This window comes from Vigna unguiculata, chromosome 8 (assembly GCF_004118075.2).
Source record: "Vigna unguiculata cultivar IT97K-499-35 chromosome 8, ASM411807v1, whole genome shotgun sequence".
NCBI classification, from domain to species: domain Eukaryota; kingdom Viridiplantae; phylum Streptophyta; class Magnoliopsida; order Fabales; family Fabaceae; genus Vigna; species Vigna unguiculata.
In genome coordinates this window covers 38,014,384-38,035,924 of record NC_040286.1, presented here as the reverse complement: position 1 = coordinate 38,035,924, position 21,541 = coordinate 38,014,384, and the positions used below count along the sequence as shown (strand labels likewise).

Sequence of the window (21,541 nt, the reverse complement as noted above, 5' to 3'; positions counted from 1 at the left end):
GTTCCCCTATTTTCTTAATTTTACAAATTTGTCCCTCGATCTTTTTTATGAAATTTATAATGAGCTTATAAGGAGGTGACTGTAAGTAATAGGTAATTAATATTTATGTTAGTGCAGCGTAACAGGTTTTTATGAATTTGATTAGAGTTTAACATGATAGGTAATTAAGGTATTTGTACAAATCAAAAATATTATTAGAAAACTAATATATGTGAGACTTGTTATTTTTTTATGTTGGAAAAATTATTTATATGAAAGCTGGGTTGAAAATTTGTTATGTAGATTGGTTTATGAAGTTGGTTGAAATAAGTTCAGTGTCAAATTGGAATGATTCTTTAGAAACCTTTATTGCACTTTTTCATTTTAAACCAATTTTTAAGTTACATAAATTGAAATATTAAAGACAGAGTAATGGATGGAGATTTTAACACTATTAGATGTTATAACAAGTCCAAAAGGTTGTCTTGATTTTTTTTTTTTTATACTATTAAGTGTTTATACCTTATCAACGTATTGAATATGTGTCTTTTAGAAGTTAACAAATTACATTTTAGTTGTAACTCATTTGATTCATAGTATGGTGTTACATCCATTGTAGAGTTTTTGCAAATTTAAGGGTTTTAATTTTGCAACAATCAAAGTATATATGATATATAGATCTCGGTTATGTAGTAATCTAAGTTTATACCTCTACGCTAAAATAAAATAATTAAAAAAAATAAAAATTTTAAAATTTTGTAAATTTATAGGTTTCGGTTTCTTAGCAACTGAAACATATAGGATGTATAGACATTGATTCTATAAAAATCGAAACCTATACCTATACCTCTATGATAACATATAATAAATAGGACAAAAAAAAAATTTTAAATTTTTGTGAATTTATAAACTTCAATTTCTTAGCAGCCAAAACATATAGTTGAATATGTTTTGGTTACATAAAAAACCAAGGTCTATAAGTTCATGAAAAAATTCAAAATTGCACTGCATTTTTATATACTTCGTTTGCTTTAAAATCAAAACATATCAATCGAGTTAAAGAGTTAAAAATGATGCTCAAACGATAAAAAAGAAGAAGAAATACAATAAAATAGAATATAAAATAAAGATCTAATATTTTTTAATAATAACATATTTAAATTTAAACTAAAGAAAATGAAAAATTTAAACAATTTGTAAAAAAATAAAATACTAAATTATGATAAAAATTGAATTATAAATCTAATTCATTCATACTAAACTTGTTTATAAAGTGAGATTTGCACTATTTATATATAATATATTAGTATTTTTAAATCAAAGAGGCTTGATATCCATTTACGTAATATAGTTAATTAATTAAAATTAGTTTCGCTAAGATGACTGATTTACAACATGAACTCGATTTGATGCGATGAATAGTGATAGTTTGGTCGATAATGGAGAGAGAAGTGAGTAAAAGAAATATGAGAATAAAAAGAAAATATATTTAATCGATGAGAAAGGTGGTGGAAAGTAGTAGTGAACATGTGGGAAAAAGAAAGAAGAGAGGAAGGTAGTAGGGAGTTTCATTTTTGTACAAAAGTTGGATTGGAATTTGAACTCACTAAACTCAATTTAATTTAATTTAATTCAATTCAATGGAAGAGTCCAAGTCACCCACAACACTCAAATCATTCACTCACTCAATATTCACATTTCAACCCAACGCAGTTGCTCCTTCCTCGATGCATCCTCAAAATCAAAATCATGCATTGCATCAAACTCCACCACCACACACGCATGACTCACGACACACACAACCTCAAATTTTGCAACACACATTTTCACAAATTCAATTTAAAACTCACTAATTTCATTACATCAATCACATCATCGTAACATTGTTCACTTCATTGCACTACTCAAACCATGCAACCTTGTTTTTGAGAAAAAAAAAAAGGTTATATTTTTGTTAATAGTTGTTCCTTGTGGGAGACACGAACACGTGGCTCCTAAATGAAGGGCGAGGATGTTCCGTTGAGTTGGTAAGTATGAGGATGATGACTAAGAAGGACATTGAAAATTGAAACCATCATAAATAGCCCACCATTGCAAACTTTTCTTCCTTCCTCACCAAACCAAACCAAACCAACCAAACCAAAAACCAAAAACCAAATTGTGTTTCCCTCCTTCGATAACTCATGTTACCATGTCCGGTCCTATTCCTAACGATCAATGGCTCCATTTCTATCAACAAGCCCAATTCTCCGGCGGTCAAGAGCTGCTCCCGTCGTCCGTTTCCGAGGCAACAGCCGTCACAACCACCGTGGCGCCGGCCCAGTTGAGCCCAGAGGGCCGAGTGTCGAAGCCCATCAGGCGGCGTTACCGGGCCTCGAGGCGAACTCCGACGACTCTTCTGAACACGGACACCACCAACTTCCGGGCCATGGTGCAACGGTTCACCGGCGCTCCTTCTTCGCCTGATCTGTTTGGGCCGACACGTCCGCTCCCTGTCAACCCTAATGGGCTTATGTTGGCCCCTTCTCACTCTCTTCAGCAGCAGCAGCAGCAACAGCTTTATCAACACTACCCAACAGCATACGCAGAAGGAGGAGAGAACGGTTTGTTTCAGAGACTGAGCAACGCAACGGCATCAACGGCGGCAAATGATGGAGGTGGCGTTTTGATGGAGCACGCGAGGCGTTTCTTGCCCAATAGGAATGAAGGTTAGAAGTTTCTTCCCACTCAGACTGAGAGCGACATTTGCAAAGCAGAACAGAACTTTGGATAATTAGGTGCTAACTTGTTGACCAACCCTCTCCATCTGTGTCAATGTGAAATGGAATTTTACGTTTCTTTCTCTGCTGTAGGCACCACAAATAATCCATCTATCTTCTTTTTTTTCTTTCTTTTTTTTGTTTATTATTATTATTATTATTTCGATGATGAAGATGATCATGCTGTTCTTCTATATCTCCTTCAGGGTTTGTTTCTTTTTGTTTAAATCTCTGTATTTGTTTTTTTTTTTTTTATGTATTTTTAGTTAATTGGGAGCTTCTTTTTTGGGGAGTCTTAGTCCCACAATATTTAGTTTAATTGTTTTGGATATGGTCACTTTGTCACAGCCTGCCAACCAACACTCTCTTACGTATGTTGACTTGCTTCCTTATTATGCCTTTCTCTCTCTCTCTATCTCTCTAACACAACCTTATTCATGCTTTCAATTTTGTATTAATTTATGTCAATTCATTATTTTTTATCACATTACTTATCTTACAACAATAATTATTGGACACTAAGCAACCTATATTTAGTGAGGGATAAAAGAGATTAATTTACACAAGTGGCGATGATACGTAGAGAGAAATCATTGATGTTGAGTGAGGTGGGTGAATGGAGTTTCAACTATATATTAAACCTCTATTTACTACATATACTTTTTTACATTCTCTTTTTCGTAAAGCTAACATTAAATTATATTACATATGCATAGCATTCCTTGTCTCCATAGGCTTTGGTAACGTAAAATATGAAAACATCCTTCTTCTTATTACTTTAAGAAATTACATTATCATAAAACAAATGATAAATTACTCGGCTTGCACTGCAACTGTCAACTTTATGATTGGAGTTTCAATATTTCTAAAGCGAATTTTAAGTTCAGATCACTTCCATTCAATATGCATGGAAGAATATTGGAGGAGAAAGATTAATAATCCCTTGAATAGGAATTGGTCTCTGAACTGTTACGCTTCAAAATTCTATGATAAAATCAGAACCTGTGAGCCCACAAGCCTTAACGAATTCACTAGCTAGATCCGGGTAGGTGAGTATCTTAATTCCCGCCTATAAATATCCACATTTTTCTATATATTCAACAAAAGAATACCACTGTTTGAGCACTACGATAATAATTTTGATATGTTTTGAAAAAGCATGTTAGTTTATATCAGTCAACGAATGAGATTAATTTAAACACAATATCAATTGCGTTTAAATTCATACGATGTGGTGTACCAAACAATCCATTCAATTTTTATAGCATACTCTTCAACTTTTGTGGAAGCTATTGCATTTTATGCCAAGCCTACGAAATTTACTCCCTTAAATTGTTAATATTGTACAGTAAGCCGAATGAATTACTACCAACACTTTCTAAAGTAAATGGGCAGAATCTTGATAATACATACAAGTAGTCTCTGTCTCTCAAGTCATAATTAAGGAAGAAAGCGAGTGACAAGAAAATCAAAATGTACAATCCAAAATTACGTGAATAAAAAGGTCAGGGTATTTTTTCCCATCTAAAATAAGCATATGCACAAACAACACTTTCACGTATACCAGCATTCAACACGCAAAATTTTTTACCACACTAGCTAAATGAAAGTTCCCTTGTGCAACTCCAAATCTCCTATCCAAGATGTAATGCATATGATGGTACAGATACTGCATGGATAGTTGCTATTGACATTCTGCCGAGAACCAAACAATCCATCCAAGTATACCTACTTTTTGTTCTCATCTTTTCCATTATTTTGGGGATTAAGCTCATCATCATCATAATATTCTTCGAAAAATTCGTCATCACTGTCGTCCTCCTCATCATAATAATACTCCTCTTCGTCATCATCCTTGTCGTCCTTGCCATTTTCAAGACGAAGCGTGCCATCACTTGACTGCTGACGTCTTAACCTCTCTTGAATACGATCCCTAATTGCTGTTCCCTGTTTTGTAGAACCAAGTGATAAGAAAAGACGCGATGAAGTAAACATGTAGTTTACGTAGACCAGAAGGAAGAATTACATAGCTTTTTCACATAAATTAGCTCACCATCTTGTGGCAACCTTCTTCAAACATTTCCAGAAACCCAGCAACCCAACGATCAGCATTTTCCACCCACTCATTCCTATGCATACCAGCAGTCTTTGCAACAATTTGGATCTGGATAAACCACACAAATATAAACATCTTTCTTTACCGTAATTAACAAAAAACAGATGATTTTTAACGTAGGATACTATTATGCATATATAAATGTTGAAAGGAGAATGCTTATGTCCGCAGGACAAGTATTGCCTTACTATAGAAAAAACGTAGGCTTTCACATGCTCCTTTCTTGAGGAAATATTACTATGACCGATCCGACATAATTTTCCAAATCATTCAGACCAGATATACATTCAGCAAGATCAATAATTTGATAAGGATGCTTCCTAATACTCGATTTTAGCCTTGACATTTAAGGTGTTAATGATATTTTTCCTTTTGAAAAAAAAAATACTATAATAAATAGAAGCAGACACAGAGTAAGAGAGAGATGCAAAAATATTAAAATAGTATCAATTCACTGTTTTCTTATACAAGACAACTACGTTTAAAGCCAGTACATAGTTTTTCACTCTAGTATTTTCAATGCGCACACAAGAATCATAATGTTGTCCAAATATTAAGATGAGCTTAGTAAAGTCATGGAAAAAAGGTGAAACAAGTAACATTTGGAATTAGAAGTATAGCTTAAAATAGAGAATTATGCCAAATCAATCAAGCAACTGACTGATATTAGTTTCATGGTAATAAATCATACAAGCACTAATTACCGGTGAAAGTGTCAAACAGTGGTTTAGGATAACCGTTTGTGAAGGTTTGACAAAAAAAGTTGGTAATTGAGAGCAACAAGTTAAAGCTATATTCAGAAAAAAATAAAAATATATAAACTTAGCATGTGCTCAAAGGCTTGCCATCCCTGCCTCCCCACCCCCATGGCCCCCTTCTCCAATTAAAATAGCAACCAAACATCAACAAAAACCAGGAGGTGATGAAGCCACAATATCTAATAATAAAAACATACAGAAGATATGGAAACAAAGACATATGAGGAAATGTATCACAACAAGAGGACTGCAATATTTGGAAAGGTATATTCAATTAATTTGGTAATACTAGGAGTATATGTTTCTGAATTAAATCATACTGCATGATTCCAAAGAATGAGTAAACAAGATAACCCAAGTCAATTCAGATAGGATTACTAATTTTTTTTTGTTGATTTTACTCCTTAATCATGTTTTACTCCTTGACAAAGCACCCAAAATCCTCGGATACAATACTTCAGCAAAACTGTGAAAAAATAAACCATTGAATCCAAATAACCTATAGCAGATGTCCAGCGTCCCATACCAATTTGAATCACAACCGAGAATAAATAAGAAATTTTCAAGTAACTTTACGTGACGTTCTCAGCTCCTACTTCAATGATGATTACATTACATTACAATATACATGCATTTTCATCCTACAACACTTTCACCCATATAATTCGAATAATTTTTTCCCAACACAGATATTAGTTTGATTTGATTAACCAAATGATATCTGATAGCAATACATACCTTTTCCCCAACTTTTTCTTGATGTTCTTTCACTTTCTCTTGCAATGTTTTCAACCTTCTATTCACCCTAAGTCGCTTTTCCTATTTAAGACAAAGCAATGAAAACCACAAGAGACAAGAGTATTCGCCAAAGGAACAGAAAGAGTAACATCAGTATAAGGACAAAAATTCGCTGAAAGGGGTATCCTGTTAAATTTTTAAGTAGAATATATCAAAGAGATTTATGCCAAATCATGCCTTCACATAGCTCACGCCAAGCTCATTTCTTGAGTAGCCACGATCCAAGTTCCGCAACACATATTGGTTATAATCTTTGACAATCCTCATTATAACATCTGACGTGGATATTCCTTCAGTCCGTTTTGTTTCCTTAAACCTCCCAACAGATTTAACCTACACACAAAAATTCACGGCTTATAGTACAAGCGAAAAGGGAAATTGACCAGGAAATAATAATAATAATTAAAAAAAAAAAAACATTTTGTCATACATACAAATTCATAAACATCATTGGCAGCACCACTGGCATCAGCATAACTGTGGACAATGGGTTGAGAAATGCAAAAAGGATGATCACATTATGCATACATATGCAATGAAATGAATGGATCCAAGTTACCAGATTCACATGTTAATGCTGAAATATTAATCTTACGGAAGAGAATCATGAGCCACATAGTCAATGTTGTGCTTGTCAAGAAACTCTTGATTAATAACCCAAGGGGCATCAGGAATAACTTCGTCCACCCATCTGCTCTCGAAATGAAACCAAATCGAAATTCAAATTCAAAGTCAAATTAAAAGAGCTGAAGCAACAAGGCCCTGTTAACAAAATATCATACTTGCAGTGGCGCAGGGATTCGTATCGTTCCGCCTCTGTCATAACAGTCTTGCCTTTGTATTTGTGGGTGACCTCATCGTTGCAACACCCGACCAATAAGTATGTATTCGGAAACCTAAAATTCGAGAGTAAGCAAAAAGTGTCTGTGAAGGAAACAGTAGGGAAACTCTTCCTTGTTTCTTCTTTTACCAATCTTCAATTAATTTGCTGATTAATCGTTATTAATGGATTGACATAAAATGCAAAATCGTGTTTTTGATTAATCAGATCTCGGAGGGAAAGGACGAAAGAGGGTGATTAAGATTGAAGTAGGAAATGCAAAGGAATGAATAAGAGGAAATGATGCATACGATTTTTTGGCTTGCTCGAGGGAGCGAGCGTGGCCAAAGTGGAAGAGATCGTAGATTCCGTCGGCGTAGACTCGAACGGGACGGTCCTCCGGAGGCGACGTCGTTTTCGAATTCGACTGTTCGCTGTGATCTGCCATTCGCCTTGTCTCCTCTGCTCCGCCCCTCTTTTCCTTCCTAATTTCGCAAACGCCGTGTGCGTATTTTCTTTCTTCACTATTTTCCCCGAAATCCTTTTTTCTTTTTTTTTTTTCCTTTTTCTTTTATTAAAGACTCCAGTGTTCTTCTTTCCTAATCACGAGGACTAAATGGTTGTTTTGTTTTGTAAACATTAATCACTCACCACTTCTTTCCCTCTCAAATTATTTTTTGTAACGTTTAATGGTAGAAAAGAAATAATTTACATATACATTATCATTTAATTTTATACATGATAATTTAACAGTCATAAGTTTTCTAAATCTTAACTTTAAGGTCTGATTTTAAGACCGCAATAATGATAGTTTTTAATAAGTTAATAATATAAAATAACTCTGTATTCACATTCGTGCATAAAATAACTAAACTTTAGACTTTTCGAAAATTTAAATAATTTCAATTGATTTTATAATAAATATTTAAAATTTTTATATTTTCCAACCTTTAATTTTTTTACTGATGGAATTATGTGACTTGTTTTATTCATTCTCAAGAAATACAAGTTTATCTTGTTAATATCAAATCACATCGTTCTTAATGTAAATTGATGAATAATTTTTAGGATAAAATACAAAAAATTAGAATTTTGTATTTGTTTTAAATTTTAATTCATTTTGCTTTTCAAATTTAAAAATAAATAAAAATACTATTTTTAATCTAATTAAATTATATTTTTTTAGTGTCAAAACACATCTTAAATTAACATTTCAAATCATTTAAATAATTCAAACAACAACCTAAAACATGTTTGACACTTAACAAAAAATTCAAATAATTAAATTAAAAATCTTATATTCATTAATATTTAAATTTAAAAACTAAAATATATCAAAATTTTATATAATAACAAAACTTTAATATGTCAAACTGTACACACTACAAATATATTTATTCCAAATTTTTATTATCTTATTTGAAAACATATAATGAGGTTATCATATGGTTTCAAATTACTTCCACGTCATTGACTATACTGATTAAAACTTTGTCGTTTTATGTAAGTAGGATCTTGAAACATAAATACATGTTTAAGTGAAAACATTAATGTATATAAAATTTTGGAGTATCAAGTGTATAATATATATTAAAATTTAATATCTACTATTTCACTATATATATATATATATATATATATATATATATATATATATCAAAGCCCTTCTAAAACAGTAAAATTCCATTCTGAATGACAACTATAAAACTTTATTATTTCATATATTTGTTAATAATAGGAAGAAAAAATAATTTTTTATTTTATATTAATTATAGTATATTTTATACTAACTATACAATCTCATCTTTTCAACATATGAAGACAAATAAACTATAAATGAAATAAAAATTCGATATAAAATTTTAAATATTTAATAAATAAAAAAATAAAAAATATTCAAATTTAGGATCAACTTAAAACTTCATTAAACCTTATTAATTTTTCATCGTGGAATTGAAGTAAAAATGTTAAATACTAGTTTACCTCAATATAGATAATTACAAATTAAATCATGAATATTAGAATTTAAAAATATTTTTTCACATTGTATTTTTAAGGATTAAATATGTTTTTGTCTGTTAACTTGTAGTGAACAAATGAAACTAGTTTATCTTTGAAACTTTGGTCTAATTTAGTGTCAAACTTTAGAAATGTATGAATTTAATTATTTTAACTAAATTTTATTAAATTTATCTAACATTTCAAAACACGTTTCGTAAAAAAGGTTCGTCAATAAATTACAATTATTATTATCAATGAATATCTTTGTCAATAATTTACCATCATAATTACCAATGGTCCAAGTGGTTGCAAATGTTCGTCGATAAACAATTCTCATTATCAACATCTCATTCTATATCGATATATAAATCTATCAACACTTTGGATGACACACACAGAGAGGCTGGAGGTAGAGATGGCAAATAAACCCGTCCCCGTGGGTATTGCCCGAACCCGTCCCCGTTTTGACGGGGAATCCCCGCATTGACTGGGTATGGGTATGGGTATGGGGAATCCCCGACTTTTTCAGTTGGGTATGGGGATGGGTATGGGGATATACATATACCCGCCATAATACCCGTCCCCGCCATATCTTCATTCTCGTTTAAATTATCAAAATATTCACAATTAATCAAGTAACCCATATATATATATATATATATATATATATATATATTCTATTTTTTATTTCTTTTAATTATTTCATTTGTCATTAAACTCATTCTCATCTCCAATATATTTTTTATCTTATCATAACCTTTATGTAATTATGTTAAAATAATGTATGTTAATAAAAAAAATTATGCCTTACATTTGAATATTTATATTATTTTTTAATATTTTTATTTATTATAAATTTTCCTTTCACATGAGAATGTTTATACTCTCAATTTAAGGTAATATAAAAAAAATTCTTTACTTATTATTATTATTATTATTAATTTTTGTTTAATTTGAAGAACTCTTTTGTTTCATTAAAGTAATTTTCGTTATTTTTCAACCATTAAGTATATATGTTGATATTTGAAAAGTTTTCTTAGTTCTCTGAGATATTTTTCGTCTTATCATACTTTAGTTATACATTTGATTTCCTTTGTGTGATTTTTTTCGATAGTCTTTCAAATTATTTCTAAAACACACATTTGTTAGTTTTTTAATATTTTTATTTATTGTTTTTATTTTCATCATGTAGAATAATATATCATAATGTAATTGTTTCACTTTAAATTCTGTTTGAAGTGGTTAAAATTATATATATATATATATATATATATAATGATATTTAGGAATAGTATATATGATAATTCACTACAAGAAAAAATGAAATGGTGACTGATTTAGTCAGTAACCCATATCAGTCACTATTTTTCGTCATTGGTGGTAGTAGTTGATTTATTGTCTAAATTAGTGACTGATTCAATGATCGAATCGGTACTTGATTTAGTGACCAATTTAATTACTAATTTATTTGTAATTTAATGATAAATTTTTTGGTCACTAATGATATTTCTATTTATTTTTAACCACTTCAAACATAATTTAATAATTAGTTCTCTAAGGTTTTTTTCATTTTATCATACCTTAATTATACATTTGATTTCCTTTGTGCGATTTCTTTCGATAGTCTCTCAAATTATTTCTAAAACACATATTTGTTAGTTTTTTAATATTTTTATTTATTGTTTATTTTCATCATGTAGAATAAAATATTTCGATATATTCTATCTAATTATTTGTTATTTTATAACTCACTATTAATCATACTGTAATTTTTTTTACTTTAATTGTATAAATAACTTTTATTTACTACAATATAAAAATTTAATGTAATTTCTATGAATATTTTTTTGTCACTATGCAACATATATTGAAGTTCAAAAGATACAAAATCTATGTCAAAATTTTATTATTATGTTTATTATTTGTTTTTTGTGTTATTTTGATCAAGTGATGTATTATAACTTTTTATTAGTGTATAAAAAAGTGATTCATTATAATTTAAAAAATTGAAGTAAACAAATATTTAAAATATATTTTAATTTGAATATTTGTTCTTTGTGTCATTTTGATCAAGTGATATATTATAACTTTTATTAGTGTATAAAAAAGAGATTCATTAGAATTTAAAAAATTGAAGTAAACAAACATTTAAAATATATTTTAATTTGAATATTTGTTTTCCTTTTATACTTTTTTGAAATATTTTTTAATTTTATCAACTAAGTTCATTAATGTTGTAGTTTGCAAATTTAATAAATGTTTTGGTTCACATGAAATTTTATTTGGTATTCTAATATAAAATATAAACAATTATAATTTATTTTAATGTATTTGGCATCGAAGAAAATCCTCCTAATATTGAATTTCATAATATTATGTTTTCTTTACCGTAATTTTTTTTCTTTTATAAAAATTAATATTGAAGTAGTTAGAACATGGGTACGGGTATGGGTACGAGATTATACCCGTTACCCGGTGGGGATGGGGATGGGAAAAAAGTTTGATACCCGTTGGGTTTGGGTATGGGGATGGGGATGAATTTTTTATGCGGGGATGGGTATGGGATAGTGAAACCCGTCCCCGCCCCGCCCCGTTGCCATTCCTAGCTGGAGGTGACAATAGTGACTGAGGGTGATGCAGAGGTGGCACCGATGATCGTCGGTGACACGCACATGGAGGACGTCAATAACTATGATTGTGGTGGTGTAAAGATACGAGGAGGATGAGATCCTAAATGATGAAAATTATTTGGAGTAAGATGGTGACACAATGATCGATCACGAAAACAAAAAAGATGATGAAATAAAGGAAAAATAAGAGGAAAATGATACCTAATCACTTATATTATTGATGAATATTTACCAACAATTTTTGTGACTATAAATAGTTATCGATGAACGTTTGTATCTTTCGATCGGTAAAGTTTATCGATAAATTCATACATGTGGTAGTGTGTTGATAAACATGATTTATCGACAAATTTTTGTTATTACTAATAGGTATTGACTATAGATAATATGTAATTTTCATGTAATGATAATTATTTATAAATTGAATCTTAATTTTAAAAAAATGTTGATAATTAGAAACAAGCATGTATACTATTGTAAATTACTTGCGATATAAAAATTATATATTTAAAAATATTTATTTATTATAAATTTTAGTCCCGACAAAGATTTTTTGCTTATGAATGTCCAAGATACGTATTTATTTTTGTATCACTAAATTAAATTTATATGATCATTTTTCAATATGTAAACTATTTTATAATTAAATTTCATAATAAAATAAAATATTTTCAACGTGCAACTTATATTTTAAATTTGTAAAAAATAATTCATTGTAATTATTGATATTTTCCCTTAAATATTATTAAAATTTAATCTAAAAGTATGATTGAAATAAACAAAAAAATATTAAGAAAAAACAACTTTTTTTTTTCTGTATGTTTATAATATTTGGTTCTTTAGGGGCGTTTGAGTGGTGATGGATAACTGATACAGAGTGATGTTATAGCAACAATATTTCACAGATTTAACAGTGTTGTCTTAAAGTAAAATAAAACATGAATCCATATTTTTATTTTCTTGAGTGTAACTTCAATTTCGTTTTCTAAAACATGCTTTATGTCATCGCGTGTGGACATGGGAATTGACTTTGAGAGAGACTATTTAAAAGTCTCCTACAAATAAAAATAAAAATAAAAAGTGCCCTAAGTTTAAGTATATAAAACATTATTGGAGTAATTCTTCATTCACTCATTCATAGCCATCCAGCATTTTTGTAGAGATAGGGTTTCCTTTTTCCTTCCAACAAATTTCTGTTAAACCCTTCTCTCTCTTTATTCCCTCCACAAAAATGAGCAAAACTCACCCGCATTGTACACGTGACATCACGTGGATCTTCCTCTTTCTGCTTCTCACTCTTCTTCTTCTTCCGTGTCTGGTTGATGGCGACGGCGATGGCGATCAGTGTAAATGCAAAAGCGACGAAGACGAAGGTGGAGAAAAGGTTGACAAGGATTTGGCCAAGAAGTACAAAATCGGAGCTCTTGTTTCGATTCTGGTCGCAAGTGCAATCGGCGTCACGCTTCCAATGCTCAGCAAAATTTTCCCCGCCTTGCATCCGGAGAAGGACTTCTTCTTCATGGTGAAGGCCTTCGCGGCTGGGGTCATATTATCAACCGGTTTCATTCATGTCTTGCCAGATGCTTTTGAGAAGCTGTCACCTCCGAGTCTCTGTCAACATCCCTGGCACGATTTTCCGTTCGCAGGATTTGTTGCAATGGTGGCCGCCATTGGAACGCTTATGGTTGATTCTCTCGCGACTGCATATTTTAAAAAATCCACGCTAAGCGCCATGGATCGAGTTGCCGACGAAGAACATAATCGCCATGCAACAACTCATCATGAGCATTCTCATGCTTCGATGTCTTCTCCTTCCACGAACCTCCTTCGCCATCGTGTTATTTCTCAGGTCATTATTCAGTTTTCGTGCTATTTCTCAGTATAACAATAATGCAATATATTTTGTCGTCACATCATTATCAAAATAACAAGTGGGTTCTCCTACTATCTGCCACCCGATTTTTACTTCAATCCCTTATCTCTCCTTAATTATTATTCTTGGCATGTCCAATCACCTTTCAAAAGGTTAATTTCCTTTTTTTTTTCTTTTTATCAAATCAAATACAATATATAATATTGCCTTTTATTTTTTATTTTTTATAAAAAGACGTAGGCTAATTAAGTTGTCATGTGGAAAGAAATATAAAATAACATTGACACTAAAAAAAAAAAATTATCGTTGTTTTACATCACGTTACCGAGAATCTTTTCCTGAGTGATATGAGCGAGCACCTTTGGCTGTTATATACGTTGTACCATTTTTTTGTGTGTGTATTATAATTATGGTTTTGATGTTTAAATATCGCATTGCAGGTGCTGGAGTTGGGGATTGTGGTGCATTCTGTGATAATAGGGATCTCTCTGGGTGCATCTGAAAGTCCTAAAACGATAAGGCCTCTTATTGCAGCTTTAACTTTCCACCAATTTTTTGAGGGCATGGGGCTCGGTGGTTCCATCTCACAGGTATATTGCAATTTCGTTTATTCTTTTCGTCACTCATTTGGAATCCCTTTCAGATTCATCCATCTTAATGTTTTTCGGGACTGAATTCTTTCCATGTCTTAATCATGCAGATTCGAAATTAATATAAAGCACCAAAGCACATAAGCTCAATATGTATATCGAGTTTAACATATTCTTCTTTTAAAAAATGTCCTAATAATAGGTTTTTGAACTTAAAAGATTCTTGTAAATTAAAAGTTAAAAAATTATTGTGGGTATATATTATTTCGAATATTTCAAAACTTCCGACGAAAAGTCAATGTTGATGGACGAGTAATACCGCGTGTCTCCGTCTGAACCATGCATGTTTTTCTCAACTTTTTTTCGTTGTCAGCTGCGTAAAAATGGGTTATATTATTTTTTTTTAATTTTACACGTGAAAACTATTTAACGTTCATTTATTTTATATCGATGAATTTAAGTCTCAAACTTGAAAATTAAAAATTACATTAATTATCGGCACAAAACTATAATAGGTGTTATAATTTTAGCAAAAGAAAAATACAGAAACTAAAAGTACACGTTTGCTGTTTTAGGAACAAAACCTGACTTAGTTTGTGTTTGTACGTATAGCCATTTCATCTTTCATTCACTACATGCATTCTTAAACAGTAGTAATATATGACAGTAAAACTCAGTAGATTAACACCGAAAATGGATTTAACTGCTTAGAAACACATCCATTATATCAGTAATTTTTCAAAAACAATACTGAAACAAGTGTGTACTAGGAAGCAAGCAATTAATGTCTTTCATTTTCAATGCTTTATCTGCATAGACACGTGATGATGGTATTGGATGCAAATCGCTTGGCTTGAATAAAAACGTACCAGACACCAAAAATAGTTGACTTGTGGTGTGCATTAGCCAGCGTATAGATATGGTGACACCACTGCGTAAAGATTCTACTGAATCCGAACATTCAAAGTAACATGACTAGGTTGTCATTGGAGTCATCCAGAGAACTGTGTCGGCAGAATTTTGTTTCATATTAGATATTACCGTAAATTTTTACATCTCAATTATACTGATACAAATTTAAGTGATATTTTTCTCTTGTTTCAATCACTCATAATGATGTTTGTTTTCAGGCAAAATTCAAGAGAAGAGCAGTTATAGTTATGGCATTATTCTTTTCGCTGACGACACCTGTGGGGATTGCAATTGGTATGATAATCAGTGGTAGCTACGATGAAGAGAGTTCGAGGGCTCTGATTGTGGAAGGTATTCTTAATGCAGCATCAGCAGGTATCTTAATATACATGTCACTGGTGGACCTTCTTGCGCCCGATTTAATGAATCCAAAGATCCAAGCAAGTAGCAGGCTTCAGATTGGAGTTAACGCGTCTTTGCTTATTGGGGCTGGCTGCATGTCACTTCTAGCAAAATGGGCCTAAAGCCCACTCTTCCATATACCTTTCTTTCCACTTCTATATCACATCCATTAATCTCTTCTTGTAATAGTAAGGATTGTGTTCATATTTTACAACTCACTAATTATGATGTCAATATTTTCTTGCCGTATACAGTAATTTGTTTTGAGTGTTTCTTAACTTTTGGGATTTATTTTGTCTTTTGATAAATTCCTGAATTTAAGTTGATTATTTTTAAGTATATAAATAAATAAATATTCAAAATAGTTATTATCCTGTCTCATCTTCGTCAATCATATTACACTGACAAAATTTTAAAAAACTTCAATTATACAATTATACAACAAATTAGACTGAATACAATATATTTTTATTTTTATAAAATAGGAATTTGTTTTAAAAATAATTAATTTATTAGTGTGAGACCAAAACGGGTCTTAAATTAACCTCAAATTTAATAATTTTTTGACAAATGATCATATAAAATTAAATATAGAGGTTAACGGCAATTAAATGAAAACTCATTCATTTAATGGGCCGAGCCCATGATGTAGCGCGTAGTAATGGTAGGGGGTGGAATCAGAAAAACAGAACTCGAAAAGAAAGAGGAAAAATAAACAGAAAGTATAAAATTTTGATTTATTTAGGAAATGACATTAAGGCAAAAATCGAAGGTTTGGGAGAAGGAGAAGGAGAAGGGAGCGTGATCCTAGCAGCGGAAGGCGCGAGCGAATCGAGGGAAATGGTAAAGTTTCTTCCAAATTCTACGTACGCTATATTTCCGATCCAGTTTTCTCATTCCTATTCAGACATTTTTTTTCTTGTTCCTACTTTCTAGATTCAATTCTTAGATTTTGCATCATAGCACAATTATAACTATCCATGTCAATAAGCCAACCCAATCACCCCACAAATCACTTTTCTTGCCGCAAAATCCATAAAATCTGGACTTGATGATGATGATTCATGGTTTCAATTCAAGACCAACGCTCTTTCGTGTTTTGGCACTCAATCTTGAAGGTTGTTCTTTTTGTCCTTTTTTGTCGATGTTTTAGATTGTTGGGATAATTGGACCTTTTTCCCCATTGCGATTAGGATACTCTTAATAACTCGTCTTTTCATCCATGTTTTTATGATCTACACCTTGCAGGCGCCATTTTTGTTCTTTTACTATCACATTCTTTCTCTATGTATTTCCAATTTCAACGTACTTTATCCCTCCTCTTCTTAAGTGTAGATACACTTTGTGCTACTCATTAGTCGTCAAGGGAAGGTCAGGCTCACAAAATGGTATTCTCCTTACTCGCAGAAGGAAAGAAATAAGGTAAGCTCACACCCTAATTACTGTGTTTGGATAAAAACTAGTGAAGTACTTTTGCCAATTCAACTGTGCAAATTGAAGAATGAAGAAATTGAACTTTTGAGAGTAAAAGAAAAGTGTTCTTAACTGAAATGCAAACATGTACTTAGTTATTTAGTTCTTGAAATTTTCCCAAGCTCCCCTCGTTCCCTTTGGTATTTGTTATTTTCATGACTGACTTCTACTTATTATTCTTTAACTTGTAAGCTTTGTATTGCAAGTACACTGATGGACCTGTGCATCATTGCTTACTGTGTCTGTGTCCCACTTGAATCATCCTCGATACACCATTTTTACATCTAATTTATTTTTTAAGGCTATCCGTGAGATCAGTGGCGTGGTTCTTACACGTGCTCCCAAGCTCTGTAATTTTGTAGAATGGCGGGGACATAAAATTGTTTATAAAAGGTAATTTAACAAGTGTATATGGCCGTTTGTCATATACCACTACTTACTCATTTGCAATACACTCTTCTGTCTTGCTATTTTCTAACAAATATCTGCTGCAGGTATGCTAGTCTTTATTTCTGCATGTGTATTGATGAAGAGGACAACGAATTAGAAGTCCTTGAAATAATTCATCATTTTGTAGAGATTCTTGATCGGTATTTTGGCAGTGTGAGTTCTGTTCATAGCTGACTTTTCGAACCAGTTTCATTCTTTCTAGGAAGGATATAAGGGTTAATGGTCGCTTCACTATTTGCAGGTCTGTGAACTGGACTTGATATTCAATTTCCACAAGGTTTGTTTGTCTGTCTGCGTATCATGATTTATACCCAAAGTCATTATGAATTATTTTTCCAAACTGAATCACCTTAAATGGGCATTAATAATTGATCATATCAACTGGCTCATTTTCTTGGGGTCAACTAATTTCTCTTCTGACATATGTTGTTGATTTTGTTTTATCATGGAAGGCCTATTATATACTTGATGAACTTCTAATTGCCGGTGAGCTTCAGGAGTCAAGCAAGAAAACTATTGCACGGTTAATAGCTGCACAGGTATGCAATGTTCTTTCTGGTTCAGAAATACTTGGTTCCGCAGTTTCTTCCTCGAGAGTTCTGTCTGATGCAATTTTATATATATGAAATTGGGTTTCAGGATTCATTGGTGGAGACTGCCAAGGAGGAAGCCAGTTCAATAAGTAATATAATTGCCCAAGCCACTAAGTGAGGAAATCCCATTTTCCATTTGGCATTTTGGGGCATGGAGCCCCGTTTTTATTTCTGTTATGTTGAATGTTTGTTTTCCTCTCCTTGATTCTGTGTTTTTTTTGTGCAATAGAAAGGGACATAAACCAAGTGTGTTAATAGGAAGATACGATCTTCTTTATCTGAATTCTAAGGTTGGCAATTTCATACATGAAGTTCATTTTTTTCAGGCAAGATTGCTTGCGTGAATGGCTCTTCTTATTATACCCTTATAAGAATTACATTGAATTTTGAAAGACATTTAACATTATAAAAGCGTAATTTCTTCTCATACCTCCGCAATTTCAATCTCTATCTTGATATGTTTGTATTTTGGAATTTACAATCTTGAATATAATTTTTAATATTTCGCATTGAATATTTTAAAGTATAAAATAAAAGAATACATTTTAAAGGGTATAATTTAAAATATAAATATATTTTAAATAATCTATATTACATAATTTGAAATACTAAAATTTGAAGAAATAAAAATTAAAACTATGGAGGTGCGGAGAGAAATTGCGCTGCACCATAATCTTTTAAAGTTTTCGTTATACATTTTTTTTAATGTTTATACATTTTTTTCTTGTGTTGTAAAAAATAAAATTTATTTTTTTCCAATTTATTTACCAGATTCATATTTAATCATTTTTATTTTCTAATACTTATGCTTTTAATTTATTAGATAACTTAAAAAAAGTTAGTTTCTCATTTCTTTAAATTCTTAATTTTGTTTAAAGAACTGTGATATGTTAACACAGTATTTTTATCAAAGTTTTGACAAACTTTCTTATTTAGGAAAAAATATTATTTTATTTTAATTACAAAATAAAAAATTAATCAACTTTAATTCTATTTTTAGAAACTTTGTTTAGTCTGATAAAATTTTGTTTGTCAAAAGGTAATTTTCCTTGTTTAAAATGAACTTCCATTCTATAACTCTTCCTTGTCTTTTAATATTTAATCAAATTAATGGAATGCTTTTACTTTTTAACATTTTAAAAATTAATAAATGTTATTTATTATCTATAATTATCATTTAATGTCATATTTCATTGTGATTATATTAATATTTGAGAGGAAAAAAAAAGAAAAAAAGAACTGATTCAATTTACATAGGCAAAGAACTAGTAATAGAATTTCGTACCAGCATGGCAGTTGTTGCGTTCACTCCAAAATATCATCAGAAAACAAAACAATACTGTCCTTAAGTTTCTTCCCATAACATCTTCCCTTATCCTTCCAATCCAATCACTTACATCTGAATGAGTGAACGAGTCACCACTATGGAGAAAGCTGCACGACTCGTCTTCATCCCTGGTCCGGGAGTGGGTCATCTCGTCTCCACCATTCAGTTCGCGAACCTTCTGTTGGAGCGCCACCACCATATCTCCATCACTCTCCTCGTAATCAAACTACCATCCGACACCACAACCGATGCTTACACTCATTCCCTTATTAACTCCCAACGTTTTCAGCTCATCAACCTCCCCGAAACTCCCTCCACCTCCCCACCAACTCCGATGATAGAAATATTTCAACTTCAAAAGCCGCACGTCAGAGAAGCCGTCTCCAACCTCAGCCCCACGCCCCCACTCGCGGCCTTTGTGGTGGACATGTTCTGCACCGCCATGATCGATGTCGCCAAAGAGTTCCACGTCCCTTCACTCGTCTTTTTCACCTCCGGTCTTGCTTTCCTTGGTTTGATGCTTCATCTCCACACCCTGACGGAAGAGGAGAACGCCGAGTTCAACACCGAGTCCGACGTCGAGTGGGTCATCCCTAGTTTCGCGAACCCAGTCCCAACTCGGACTTTTCCTTCCATAGCGCTGAGGAAGGAGTGGGAGGAAGTTTTCGTGAACTACCGGAGGGGCCTCAAGAAAGCTGATGGCTTCATAGTAAATTCATTCGAGGAGCTAGAACCCCATGCGGCCCAATCCTTCCTTCACGGGCCTCAGCCCGTTTATGCAGTGGGACCCATTCTGAACCCAAAGCCCAAGCCCCATGCCAACGCTCACGCTCACAACGCTGACATCTTCGATTGGCTTGACCAGCAACCTCCTTCCTCCGTTGTGTTCCTGTGCTTCGGGAGCATGGGTTCTTTTGGTGAGGATCAGGTGAGGGAGATCGCACGGGCTCTTGAAAACAGTGGGGCCCGCTTCCTGTGGTCCCTCCGCAAACCTGCACCGAAGTTCATGACCCCACCCTCTGATTACGCTCCCTCCGAATTGCCTTCGATTTTACCCGCGGGCTTCTTAGATCGGACGGCAGGGATTGGAAAGGTGATCGGATGGGCCCCTCAGGCCCAAATACTGGCCCACCGAGCCACCGGAGGGTTTGTTTCCCACTGCGGCTGGAATTCTAGCCTTGAGAGCATACATTTTGGTGTGCCCATTGCGACCTGGCCGCTCTACGCCGAACAACAGACGAACGCGTTCTTACTGGTGCGTGAGCTGGAGATTGCTTTGGAGATTTCTTTGGATTACAGGGTTGACTTCATGGGTGAAGCTCCCAGTGTTTTGAGTGCGGAGAAGATAGAAAATGGAATAAGGAATTTGGTGGAGATTGATGATGAGAGAAGGAAGAGAGTGGTGGAAGCAAGTGAAAAGAGTAGGAAGACATTGTTGGAAGGTGGATGCTCCCACTCTTCTTTAGGTCGTTTCATTGATTACATTATGAATCAGGTTTAGGTATCTTACTCTAATCGATCATATATATTTTGCATACACAGTAATGCTTATGATGCTTGTATTCATTACCAGTTGCTATAATTTCTTGTTTATCAGCTGTTGCACATGCAAGACTAATGTTGTGCGCTTTAAGAAGACCTGATATGTGAAGATGGAAATTAAAGTTGGTGTGTTCGTTTAAGAGTTTTTGTATGGATGACATAAGCAACGATTGCAAGAATTCATCGAATTAGTAATCTCGATCGTTATGCCATCATTTGGTAAGATTGGGTTGCGCTATTACATGTTTATCCCTCTCATTCTATCACAGTGACACTGCAACCACAGTGAGAATCCCAGCTGAAAGCAACTATAGATCTGATCCAGACCATGGCCATTTGTGAGGGATTCGATCCCATTTCTGGTGGATTGGATACGTTGTTGTTGGATTCGATCCTTTGTGGCTGGATCGGATATGAGGTGTGCTGGATTGGATACGGGGTATGGTGGATCAGATATGTGATTTCATATTCTATCCCATTATGAAAATAAATATAGTCACACAAAGATCAATTTACAA

At 32.7% G+C, this 21,541-nt stretch overlaps 5 protein-coding genes across 5 annotated transcripts; 4 read left to right on the top strand and 1 right to left on the bottom strand.

The window, feature by feature from the left end:
- Positions 1-1,943: 1,943 nt before the first annotated feature.
- On the top strand, positions 1,944-3,138 carry LOC114194403. The gene has a single exon (XM_028084593.1). It carries the CDS (start codon positions 2,171-2,173, stop codon positions 2,690-2,692), a length of 522 nt encoding a protein of 173 aa, XP_027940394.1. The 5' UTR covers positions 1,944-2,170; the 3' UTR covers positions 2,693-3,138.
- Positions 3,139-4,098: 960 nt separating this feature from the next.
- Positions 4,099-7,789, bottom strand: LOC114194402 (choline-phosphate cytidylyltransferase 2-like). The gene is made up of 8 exons (XM_028084592.1): positions 7,542-7,789; positions 7,193-7,306; positions 7,006-7,101; positions 6,845-6,887; positions 6,588-6,743; positions 6,351-6,431; positions 4,792-4,902; positions 4,099-4,685 (listed from the first exon to the last, which is right to left on the bottom strand). The coding sequence occupies exons 1-8, from the start codon at positions 7,676-7,678 to the stop codon at positions 4,467-4,469; spliced, it is 957 nt and encodes a 318-aa protein (XP_027940393.1). The 5' UTR covers positions 7,679-7,789; the 3' UTR covers positions 4,099-4,466.
- Positions 7,790-13,092: 5,303 nt separating this feature from the next.
- LOC114194401 (zinc transporter 3-like) lies at positions 13,093-15,860 on the top strand. The gene is made up of 3 exons (XM_028084591.1): positions 13,093-13,710; positions 14,175-14,324; positions 15,455-15,860. Exons 1-3 carry the CDS (start codon positions 13,093-13,095, stop codon positions 15,758-15,760), a joined length of 1,074 nt encoding a protein of 357 aa, XP_027940392.1. The 3' UTR covers positions 15,761-15,860.
- A 515-nt stretch (positions 15,861-16,375) lies between these two features.
- Positions 16,376-18,484, top strand: LOC114194404 (AP-1 complex subunit sigma-1). Its single transcript, XM_028084594.1, has 7 exons — positions 16,376-16,481; positions 16,974-17,060; positions 17,413-17,504; positions 17,606-17,714; positions 17,803-17,838; positions 18,014-18,100; positions 18,201-18,484. The coding sequence occupies exons 1-7, from the start codon at positions 16,479-16,481 to the stop codon at positions 18,270-18,272; spliced, it is 486 nt and encodes a 161-aa protein (XP_027940395.1). The 5' UTR covers positions 16,376-16,478; the 3' UTR covers positions 18,273-18,484.
- A 943-nt stretch (positions 18,485-19,427) lies between these two features.
- Positions 19,428-21,163, top strand: LOC114194400 (anthocyanidin 3-O-glucosyltransferase 2-like). The gene is made up of 2 exons (XM_028084590.1): positions 19,428-20,982; positions 21,079-21,163. The coding sequence occupies exon 1, from the start codon at positions 19,558-19,560 to the stop codon at positions 20,980-20,982; it is 1,425 nt and encodes a 474-aa protein (XP_027940391.1). The 5' UTR covers positions 19,428-19,557; the 3' UTR covers positions 21,079-21,163.
- Positions 21,164-21,541: the final 378 nt, after the last annotated feature.

Bases quoted from the DNA above. Each gene is read 5' to 3' on its own strand.
- LOC114194403 (XM_028084593.1), top strand. From the start codon at position 2,171: ATGTCCGGTCCTATTCCTAACGATCAATGGCTCCATTTCTATCAACAA.
- LOC114194401 (XM_028084591.1), top strand. From the start codon at position 13,093: ATGAGCAAAACTCACCCGCATTGTACACGTGACATCACGTGGATCTTC. The intron at 13,711-14,174 runs GTCATTATTCAG...ATCGCATTGCAG, and splicing joins GCCATCGTGTTATTTCTCAG to GTGCTGGAGTTGGGGATTGT. The intron at 14,325-15,454 runs GTATATTGCAAT...GTTTGTTTTCAG, and splicing joins TCGGTGGTTCCATCTCACAG to GCAAAATTCAAGAGAAGAGC.
- LOC114194402 (XM_028084592.1), bottom strand. From the start codon at position 7,678: ATGGCAGATCACAGCGAACAGTCGAATTCGAAAACGACGTCGCCTCCG. The intron at 7,307-7,541 runs GTATGCATCATT...CTCGAATTTTAG, and splicing joins CTCGAGCAAGCCAAAAAATC to GTTTCCGAATACATACTTAT. The intron at 4,903-6,350 runs GTATGTATTGCT...TGGTTTATCCAG, and splicing joins AAGAAAAAGTTGGGGAAAAG to ATCCAAATTGTTGCAAAGAC.
- LOC114194400 (XM_028084590.1), top strand. From the start codon at position 19,558: ATGAGTGAACGAGTCACCACTATGGAGAAAGCTGCACGACTCGTCTTC.
- LOC114194404 (XM_028084594.1), top strand. The intron at 17,061-17,412 runs GTAAGCTCACAC...TTATTTTTTAAG, and splicing joins CGCAGAAGGAAAGAAATAAG to GCTATCCGTGAGATCAGTGG. The intron at 18,101-18,200 runs GTATGCAATGTT...ATTGGGTTTCAG, and splicing joins CACGGTTAATAGCTGCACAG to GATTCATTGGTGGAGACTGC.